The sequence below is a fragment of the Neltuma alba genome, unplaced genomic scaffold (genome assembly GCF_004799145.2).
Source record: "Neltuma alba isolate B1F8T4 unplaced genomic scaffold, ASM479914v2 tig00010684_pilon, whole genome shotgun sequence".
NCBI lineage: Eukaryota > Viridiplantae > Streptophyta > Magnoliopsida > Fabales > Fabaceae > Neltuma > Neltuma alba.
Window position 1 is genome coordinate 78,153 of NW_021635524.1, and position 10,878 is coordinate 89,030.

The 10,878-nt window shown below is 32.4% G+C and overlaps 1 protein-coding gene across 1 annotated transcript; it reads left to right on the top strand.

Annotated features, from left to right (window-relative positions):
• The first annotated feature begins 6,118 nt into the window (after positions 1 to 6,118).
• On the top strand, positions 6,119 to 10,002 carry LOC114758243 (BTB/POZ domain-containing protein At5g48130-like). The gene is made up of 5 exons (XM_028947280.1): positions 6,119 to 6,584; positions 6,791 to 6,860; positions 6,963 to 7,442; positions 7,868 to 8,554; positions 9,160 to 10,002. The coding sequence occupies exons 1-5, from the start codon at positions 6,487 to 6,489 to the stop codon at positions 9,865 to 9,867; spliced, it is 2,043 nt and encodes a 680-aa protein (XP_028803113.1). The 5' UTR covers positions 6,119 to 6,486; the 3' UTR covers positions 9,868 to 10,002.
• Positions 10,003 to 10,878: the final 876 nt, after the last annotated feature.

Consider the following 10,878-nt stretch of genomic DNA (forward strand, 5'->3'; position numbering starts at 1 on the left):
CTACGCTAATTTGGACCCAAAATTCCTTTGGCCCAAACCTCTATGGAAAAGAATACAATTCTCCCTAATGCATTTTTTGTGCAAGACCCAACTTATAATACTCCTCCGATCCTTATTATAAGACCCAATTTGACTTTTTATTTGGTCCTAATTATAAGACCCCAATCCATTTTGTCTCTTATATTTATGCATTTTTTTCCAAGATAATCCTTCTAATAATGATAGTTTTAGCCAATATACTTAATTAGCAAGGATATTTTAGGAATGACAACACTTATTTATTATAAATAACCAACTTAACTTACTTCCTTAATCTTCTCAAATAAGTCAATTGGGTCTTATAATTAGGACCGGAGGAGTACTTAGTAGAAGCTAACCCTCTCATTAAGGACCAATTCTTACTGAAGACATTTTATATACTTGGAGTAAGTACAGGATATAGAAATGGAAGTTGAAGGTAATATATATAACAACTCGTGGGTTTATATGCTTTATTTTATAACCAGTCTAGTTTAAATAATTATAATATAGGGCAATAGTTGAAAAGTTATTATCATAAACATACGAGGCCAAAGTGCGAATCTCTTTTCTTTAATACGCAAAATGGATATGGAATCCAAGGTAGTTTAGCTTAATCCTTCTCTTAATTGAAGAGTCAAAGGCCGTTCAAATTACTCCCCAAATAATAATAAGGGAAAATTAATCTTTAAGCCCTCTAACTTTTAACTCATTTTTAATTCAGTCCTTTAACTATGACTTGACGCGACTTAGTCTCTAAACTTTCAACTCGGTTATGACTCTACCCCTTAACTTTTCACATTTAATAATTCAATCCTTTTTCATATATAAATTATGTTGAGTCATCGATTAATTATCTGATGTGGCAAAAATAATTATTTAAAAGCATTAAAAATTGCAATTAGAGCTTCCAGCATGGGAAAAAAAAAAGGCATCACTTTCTTCTTCAACCACTCTGACGAGACCACGCCAGGAAAATTCAAAAAGGCTATAGTGTACCAAATATAAGTCAGCCACACCTGTGCAGCCCAAGCCCCATGACAACACTATACAATTCCAATATAAATTAGCACCATCGAATTGTATTCTTGAAGTTGAATCAATTACAAAACTGAAAGCTCCTGGGCACCTTTACGTCTGTCGCTGTTGACATTTGGAGACCAGGTTAGAGAAGCATAGTTCAAATGGAGTCTCATGTATGGCATAAAATTGCTGTGGTTTCCGGTAATCTCTATCTTCGGTCCACCAAACTTCTATTCACTTGTTTTTCATATCCATTCTTATTGCATGTGTTGTTTTAATTTGTAAATTTTCTGAGAGAAAACGTGGAGCTCACCATCTTACTCGCTGCAACATTGAAATAGGAGTAGTAGCAAATGGAGTTCACCATTTGGTTCACACTGCAGCCTTTTTGAATTTTGCTGGCGTGGCCTTGCCAGAGCGGGTGAAGAAGAAAGAAGAAAGCTTATGCTTTTTTTTCCATGCTGGAAGCTCTGATTGCCATTTTTAATACTTTTAAATAATATTTTTGCCACATCAAATAATTAATTGATGATATATATGAAAAAGGATTAAATTATTACATGTGAAAAGTTGAGGGACTGAGTCATAACCGAGTTGAAAGTTTAGGGACTCAGTCATGTCAAGTCATAGTTAAAGGACTGAATCAAAAATGAGTTAAGAGTTGGAGGGCTAAACGATTAATTTTCCCTAATAACAATGATAATTATAATGATAATGATAATAAAATAAAAAATAGCTTTTGTACTCTCTCACACGTTTGCATGCATGTTTTCGAGAATGATTGCTTCATTTCTAAGATTATAAAGCTTTAATATTCATATAATTCCTCTTAGAGATTTGCCACCCAACCATATATTAATATGTAAGAAACACAAACCACTGCATATATTAAAATAATCTTAATAATAATCTTTGTGAATTGTACTGAATGGACATTTTGTCCTCTATATTATTATACTATTACATTATTAAATAATATCAAGTGGATTCAAACTGATAAATAATGAGATTTGAAAAATGTACAAATGAATTATCAACTATTAATTTTTAATCTCTCCCAACAAGAAAACGGATGTGCGAAGCTAAGGTGCAACGTGCGGAGTTGCTCGAGCGTCTCGCTTAGCGTCAGTTTGAGGGCTTGAGACGTCCTTGCTTCTTCGTCTTTTTTGAGTTAAACAGATACTTTTTTTAAAAAAATTATTAATGTAGTTTCTTGGTCTGGTTTTAATGCCCATGATTGCAAGGGAATATAGACCATCTGATTCTAATTTGAGCAGTCTAAATTTATAATTTTTAAAATGATATACTTAATTTTTTTTAAAAGAATAAAATTTAGAAAATTGTCTATATCTTAAATTTTGTATTTACTCAAACAAAAGGTTAATAAAATAAAATAACGTTAGATGTAGATTATCCAAATGGGTGATAAGAGCCAAACTTAATTCCAACTAATCCTCAAACTTCTAGTTGTTTACAAACTCTTGTAACATATATTACATTTTGTTAATTTACAACAGAAGCTAATTCTTTGGTTTGGAAAGGAAATTCTTTGGAGGACTTATTTTTAGCTGCGAAAAGGTTTGATCAACCATTTTGTTCCATTCATACTATGCACTTCGCCAACGTTAAGAAGAATCAAAGACGTGTTTCAAATCATTCAAGAGTACTTCGTCTTTTGGTGGCATATAATCCCACCAAATAAAAATTAAAAAAAAACCTTTTGGGAGGAAGCATCTTGATTGCATAGCCTCAATCCGGGTAGTTGGTTGTTTGGATACCATCTTGTTAATAAGATTTAGAAAAAGTGTCAAATACCAAGTAACTCAAAGAATTATTTAAAAAAAAAAAAATTTAATGTGCAATTTTAACAACAAAATTTACTTCAATAAAAACTGGGCATTATAAAATTTATTTAGGTGCAAAAATATACATGAATTTGTTAAAAGAGGACAATTGACATCACGCCATTAACCTCCATTACTTCACCATTTTTAGGGCCCACGAATCAGTTTTAAGGTGTATTTTTAACAATAAAGTTTATCCCAAGAAGCATTACTTGAATACAAAAATAAACATGAACTTTCTAAAAGGAAGAAAAAATAGCAGAATTCACTAACTCCCATAAATGTCCGTTAATTTTATTCTTTGGGTTCCACCAATCATCACATTTTTCTCTATCCATTACCACTTCCAAGTCTATCAATCTTTCTCTCATTATAGTCAACACACACATTCTCTTTTTGTCATGCCGTTTTCTTAGCCTCTAAGCGTTTTATATGTATTTATCTAAGACGATGTCTTTTCCTTCTAGGATACAAGGTTTATTGGTTGCACTCAAGTACTACCTCCAATCTTTAATACAAGAAGCAGTTGACTGATTAAGTATTTTTATAATTTTTCTTAAACTAGTCCATTATACTAAGGAGAGGAAGAAGTGGGAATGTGTGGAGAAAAAATGTGATATTTAGTGAGATCTAAAAGAATAAAACTAGCGAATGTTTATAAGATCTGATGAATTTTGTTATTTTTTCTTCTCTTTTAAAAAGTTCATGTATATTTTTACACTCAAGTAAACTCTATAGTACCCAGTGATAAAACTCCGGTGTTAAAAATGCATATTAAAACTAACTTTGTGAATTCCATTAACGGTAAAGTGACGGACGTTAACGGCGTAGTGTTAAATGTCCCATTTTGACAATTTCATATATATTTTTTCACGAAATAAACTTTATGGTGCTCAGTACCTCTTAAAATAAATTTTAGTGTTAAAATTACACCTCAACCTAAAAGAAAAAAAGAAAGGCATGCTTCAAATCAACACAGTCGGAAGATGAAGCTAATTAGTGCTTAGCTTGGTTAATGATTGAAAAAATACGTAGAAGTGTGTGCATATAAATCCATTTGTTAGGTTTTTATTTCTGTCTTACATATTTTAGTATATTGTATAGATGATATAATTAAGGCAAAAGAGAAATTGATTTTAGTGGAACATAAGTAAGTTTTTTAAGAATTCATATTTCTGTCCCAATAAGTATGTAATAATGATATCAATGATGATGCCCTAATAATTAATGTTGTGGCGCCAGCCTCCTAAATATATCAATTTATTTCACAACCGAAAACACATTTAAATAATTATATTATTTATCATGTATTCCATTGTAGGATTCCAAATAATGAAATTTTGAAAATTTTAAATTAGTACCAGAATTGTGATGGAAAACATCATTTCAGATTTAGCAATAGAAAATTTCCATTTCTGATTTTCATCCCAGAATATTTCTATCACTAATTTCATGAAAAAAATCTTTTTGTGGCAAAAATTAACAACTAAATTTCATCCCAATTTCTTTTGTGACAGAATTAACTACAAATTACCCACGAAATTTTGTAACGAAAATATTATGCCATTAATTTTCTTGCAGCTGAAAAATTTTGTCATTAATTTTAACAATAAAATTTTTAATCAATTTATGACATAGTGATGGAATAAATTTCTATCACTATTTTTTTTTTTTGGTTTTTTCTAGTGAGCAGCTAAGCAGAAGTGACCAAGTATTGGTTGGTTTAGAGTACTTATTTTTGTTCACATGCTTTTGCTATATTTGCTACTTAATCTAAACTCATCAAAGACGGTGGTGGGTAGGAAATTAGCGGAAGGGGAAGACAGCAAGAGATCAACTCAAATTAGTGCGAAATCTAGGGATTTTTGTCCCTTAGAAGACATGAGTTTACGATTATCTTCATTATTTAATATTTTAATTTTTTCAGTGAAGTTAAATTTGGTTTTACAATATCATGTCCTAACTTTAATGTTAATGCTTGTTTTACAATATAAATATACTACCTCTTATCTCAAATATGAAATCCATTTTTTAATTACAAAATAAATTTTATATTAAGATTGAAAGTAGTATTATTATTTATCTAAATATATTCTAAAATAGATACTTGCTAACATCATTTTTACTTATGTCCTCCCAGTCGAGTCATAAATAGCCCTTTAAAACCTACCTAAAAATCTTTATTGTGTGGTCTCAAGGGGGGAAAAAAAAAGATGTAAAAACACTTATAGAATTTTGATAAAAATTACTTTGTCCAAAAAATATAATTACTCAAAAGTTTTATAACAAGTGAAATGATGAATTCTACCATAATAAATGCTAACAAGATCCATGTATCATTAAAATTTTGGATTAATATAATATAATTTTTGGTTTTCAAGTTTACTTTCATTTTAGTTTTAATCCCTAAAATTTCAAATAATAGATTTTAATTTCTTAAAGAGTAAAGTAGTCCATATTTTTACTAAATTATAAGGATAAATTCTTTATATGAAAAGAAACATAAGGGATTAAAATCTATGATTGGAAATTTGAGAGACTAAAACTAAAATAATAACAAATTTGTGGGACCTAAAATTATATTAACCGTAAAAAATTTTAGGTAATTACTCCTCCGGTCCTTAATATAGGATCCAATTATTGAGTTGGTTTTGGTCCTAAATATAAGACCAATTTCTCATATTTATCAATTTTCTCTAAATTACCCTTATAGATACTCCCTCAACTATAATCAAGTAGAAGAGGGAGATGAGGTATTAAGAAAGATGATTATGGTGTTTTAGGAAAAAAGCATCACATTTCTCATAATTAACTAACTTACCTAACTTCCTTAATCTAATCAAATTAGTTAAATAGGTCTTATATTAAGGATAGGAGGAGTATATCCGAGGATTTCCCCTAAATTCTGTAATTTCTTTATGCAGAAATCATTTGTTTAACCCAAAGTATGAAAGCAGAGTGCAACAGTAACAGTCAATTGTAATAGTAATTCCCCTAATTTCAGCAGACGTGCCGTCTTGGGCATTGACAATGCCATATGCTTCTCCCAACAAAACTTCATTCGCACTTCATTTCACTCTCTTTTTCTCATATTTTAATCTCTCTCTCTTTCCCTCTTTCCCAATGCCTTTCTTTTTCATATCTCAAAGCCAAATCAATCAAAATCCGCTGTAAGTAACGTAAACTCCTCAATCCTCATGTGTGTTTGTGCGTTTCCCATGCGTTTTTTCTTTTTTAACTCTCAAGATTCCAGTGATGATCGCTTTGCAACTTGTAAAATCAAACCGCCACCATGAATGAACAGTGTCTTAGATCCTAAGTCGGATAACACAAACGTGAAGTTTAAGATTGAGATGTTAGAATGCATGAAAGGGTGCCATCTTCTAAGCACAAGAATTCAACTTCTCCATTCTCGAGAACGCCATTGATGCCTTAAAATTTGGGCTTCCAGTTTCACTCGTGTGCCTTTGACCTTGACTCTCTTCTCTATGCTTCCTTCCCATATATCACACCCCATCCTCTTCCATTTCTTCTCTTCTTATCACAAACCCTTCAGATGCATTCATTTCTCTAGCCAGACCCTGTTTCAAGCTTTATATCAATGGCTCCTCCTGCCACCCCCACAAGTTACTCTCTCGCTTCAAGTCCTTTCTCTTCGCCCAACCTCGGAGCCTTGCTTAAGATCAAGGTCATCACGTGGTAAGATTCTCTCTATCTAGTTGAATTGAATCCTTAATTATATTCCAGAATTGCTTGTTTTTGTTCATCCATTGAAAGTGTTTGGATTTAAGGTACTGCATATAAATAGATTGAGTTGTATGTCTGAAAATTGTGAGTTGAAATTTGGTGCAGATTATATATCGGGTTATTCAATTGTAAACAAGATGTTTGATGTTTTGTCACAGGAGCCAAGAGACTGGTTTGCCTGTTTCAATTCGCGTCCGGGTTGGAGAGAAGATCTTTAACCTTCACAGAGTACGTCTTCTGATGAATTTAAATTCAAAATCAACACCAGAATGTTTCATTTTAAGAATTTTGATGTTAACCCAAGAATACTGTTATGTGTATAATTTGCAGTTTCCACTTACTTCAAAGAGTGGCTATTTCAAGAAAAATTTGAGCAAAGAAACATCCGAGATTGAGCTTCCGGGAGATTTCCCCGGAGGAGCAGAATCTTTTGAGATGATTGCCTTGTTCATCTATGGCTCATCCTCACTGATCGACCCATTCAATGTTGCATCCCTTCGATGTGCAGCAGAGTTTCTTGAAATGACTGAAGAACAGTGTTCAGGAAATCTGTGCGAGAGATTTGATCTTTATTTGAACCAAGTGGTACTTCAGAGTTGGGACGACACGTTGATTGTACTCCAAAGGTGTCAGATTCTACTTCCGTGGTCTGAAGATCTTCTCATAGTGAGTCGCTGTATAGAGTCTCTTGCTTTTATGGCGTGTATGGAGATTCTTGACCCAGAAGGAAGAAAAGATACACCAGTTGTTACAATGGAAGAACTAGCGTCACAGTCTTGGAGCTGTGAAATGAAGGATATGGTTCCTGAGGTGAGTATTTTTATTATTTTGTTATCTCAATATATTTCTTCATTTTGGATTAACTACCTACAGGATGTTTGCTTTGTAAAATAGGAAGGAAAAAAAAAACAGAATAAGAAACGTAATTTTATAGATAAAAAGTAATGTTGTTCATATGAAATACAAAGATTATTATGTAATGATAACAAGAGGATAATAAAACTTTGTATATTTCATTTCTTTTAGGCATAAAAAGAACGGTGTCCTGTTTATGTTACCAAATAAACAGAATGACATATTTCCTTAGAGTGTAAAAGTTGCACCTAATTGTTCGTTTTAAAAGTTTAGAGAGATATTTTGGAGTGACTTCAACCTTAAGCCGAATCCTTCTATCTTTTTTCTAAAATAATTATTGAAATTGAGCTTTGAGAATTGTTCTTGTTGAACATCACCAGGAGTTGTGGATCAAGGATCTGATAGCTCTGCCATTTGATTTCTTCAAAAGGGTCATAGGATCTCTGAGAAGACAAGGGATGAAAGAGAAGTATGTGAGTCCAATCATTGTTTTCTATGCAAACAAATGGCTTCTCTCCAGAAAGACTCCTACACAATTCTGTGAAAGTGAACTTCTACAAGGTCTCGTTGACCTTCTGCCTATTGGTGACAATATCCGCAGCAGCAGCAGCAGCAATAACAACAAAAATAATAGCAATATTAATAAAGTTAGCGGCAAAGTAAATATTCCTGTTGGGTTTTATTTTGCATTGCTTTCAAGATACCTTGAACTTGGGTTGAAAAATGAGAATATTAAAAGAAAACTACAAGACCAGATCACAGTACTACTGCACTTTGCACAAGGGGAGGACTTTTTCCCTCTTCTTCATGTTCCGGATCACTCAGTGTCAACTATGGAGAACGTAGTTTCAAAATATGTGGCGTCAAACTCAGAAACAAACCATAGTCTAGTAGGTGAAGCAAGGTGCTACAGAGTTGCAGAGTTGTGGGATTCATTTCTATTTCATGTAGTAGACGCACATCCAGAAATGGAGCTCAAGAGATTCATGGAACTGATTGAAAGAGTACCTGCAGCTTATAGACACAGTCATGACCAACTCTACAGAGCAATAAACAACTTTCTCAAGGTATGTTTTCACTCACTTTTCTGGAATGCAACTTTGATGTGTTAGACTCACAAGTGCATTGACTTTCCGTTGTTTTAAATATTTTTAAAGAATTTTTCTGTTTTAAAAGTATCCTAAAGTTAGGCTGATTAGTGAAGAGTTAATAATATAGGTGATGTGATCTAACGAAATAGCTCATGCGATCGCACATGTAATATTTTGATGGTACCCTAAGTATTAAGCAGTCAATATTCTGGTTTCTTGCTCAGTTAGACCAAGTCACTTGTTTATTTGATTATCTGATTATAGATTTAACATTAGGCTTACTTTGTAAATAATCATGATTTGTAATTTTCTTTTGGAGAAAATCACTGAGATCCCAAGAAAAGAAAAATATATAATCTCCAAAAAGTCTCAATGACAAGTAAGTAACATGAATTTTGTTGTTATTTTCTGTACTGGAACTTATCATTTACTTCTTATGGGACTTTTTGGTACACACATTCCTTCTTTGGGATCACACAGTCATTTTCCCTTTCATTTTACCAAAAACCAAAGCATTTGAGCATGGGGATCATGCAATATTATTCTTATCATCGCTTAAACCTCTAGCTTTGCTTCTGCAGGCACACAAAGAAATATCCCAAGAAGAGAAGGGAGCAATATGCAAGAATCTCAGCTGTCAAAAGCTATCACAAGAGACATGCATTGAAGCTGTTCAAAATGAACTCATGCCACTGCGTCTAATAGTGCAAGCACTGTTTGTTCAACAGCTAAACACACACCAAACCTTCAAAGAATGCTCAGATTCCTTCAGGTATACAAATTGTGGGGCAGAATTTTTGTCAGGAAGCCTGTCCAGCTCTAGATGCCCTTACTCCAGAAGCCAGAATCTAGCCGAAAGCCCATACACCACGGCCGATGGGCCTGAAATGGGTAGTAGCAGCGGCCCATTGGGCTTGATGCTTCACAAGGACATGATGATGATGCAGAAGATCAAGTTTTCCACCACAGAATATGAGGCCACAAGCTTCAGAATCCAGAACCTTGAACAAGAGCTCATGAGCTTGAAAAGAAGCCTGCAGTTGCAGAACAAAGAGTTAAGCAAAAGTCAGAAGAAGATGGTGAAACCTTATGGCTTGGAAGAAAGATCAATGAGCAAGAAGAGGAACGGTGTGGGACAAGCCAGTAGTTGCATTAGTTCTGTGAATTTTTCCTCCCAGAGAAAATATGCAAGTAGGATATTGAAGTTGTTTCGTCGCTTAACTTGGTTTGCAAGTAGGAAATCTAAGAGAAAGCCTGCAACTCCTTCTCATTGGCCCAACTCTATGTAGCAAGATGCAAGTTCACTAGTGAGATGTATCATGTTGATAAACAAAGGGGGGGAGACAAATATGTATGTATATATAACCCTGTTCTCACTTCCTCAATCTCCAAATTTTGTTAAATGAAGATGAAATTATACTTAACAGTAAACTTAATTATAAAAATGCTAGGTTTAAAGTATAACATAACATGTGAATTAATTAAAAATGACAACAATTCATTTGAGAATAACTCATAATCATTTATAATTAGTTATTTATCTTTTGTAATTTATATACTTTATTTAATGAGTTATATAGATATATAGATTAAAAAATATTTTAAAATATTTTATTAATTATATAATAGAAAAATGTATTATTAATTCCAACTTGAGACTTGTTATTTCTAGATTAAATGTTATTATTTTTAATTGATTCACATGTTATTTAACATATCATGTATAAGAAAAAAACGTCTTATTAATCTTAAATCTAGACTTTCACAATCAAGACTTATTGTTTTTAGATGCATTGTTGTTATTTTTAATTAATTTACATGTTATTTTACATGTTATGTATTGAGAAAAAAATGTCTTGTTAATCTTAAATTTAAACTTGTTATTTTATAATCAAAACTTGTTATTTCTAACTGAATTATTGTCTGAGTTGGAGCTAGAGTAAAGGAGTTAACTTATATAGATATATTTTACATTATAATGTAGAGAGATCATTAGTAGCCCAATGGTCGCCTTCTCTTTTCTTGACCCAAATGGCCTTCTCACCACTTTCCTTAAATAATTTTTCATGACCAAAAAGAAAAATCTTCTGCCACAAAAAAAAAAAAAAAACTCTACAATAGCAGCCATGTCGTGGGCGGCTAGCCGTCGCCATGGTCTCCGCAAGGTTTAAAAATTTTTTTGAAAAAACAAAAGGAAAATTTTATCATTTTTTTAGATTTTAAAATTTCAATTTGGATTTACTTTTCTCTCTATCATTTTCTATGTATTTGAATTGAAAAATGATTTTCAGGTTTTTTTT

What these genes read in the sequence shown, in the direction of transcription:
- LOC114758243 (XM_028947280.1), top strand. Translation starts at nt 6,487, where the DNA reads ATGGCTCCTCCTGCCACCCCCACAAGTTACTCTCTCGCTTCAAGTCCT. An exon ending in AGATCTTTAACCTTCACAGA is followed by an intron (nt 6,861 to 6,962) that starts GTACGTCTTCTG and finishes TATAATTTGCAG; the next exon opens with TTTCCACTTACTTCAAAGAG. An exon ending in CAATAAACAACTTTCTCAAG is followed by an intron (nt 8,555 to 9,159) that starts GTATGTTTTCAC and finishes TTGCTTCTGCAG; the next exon opens with GCACACAAAGAAATATCCCA.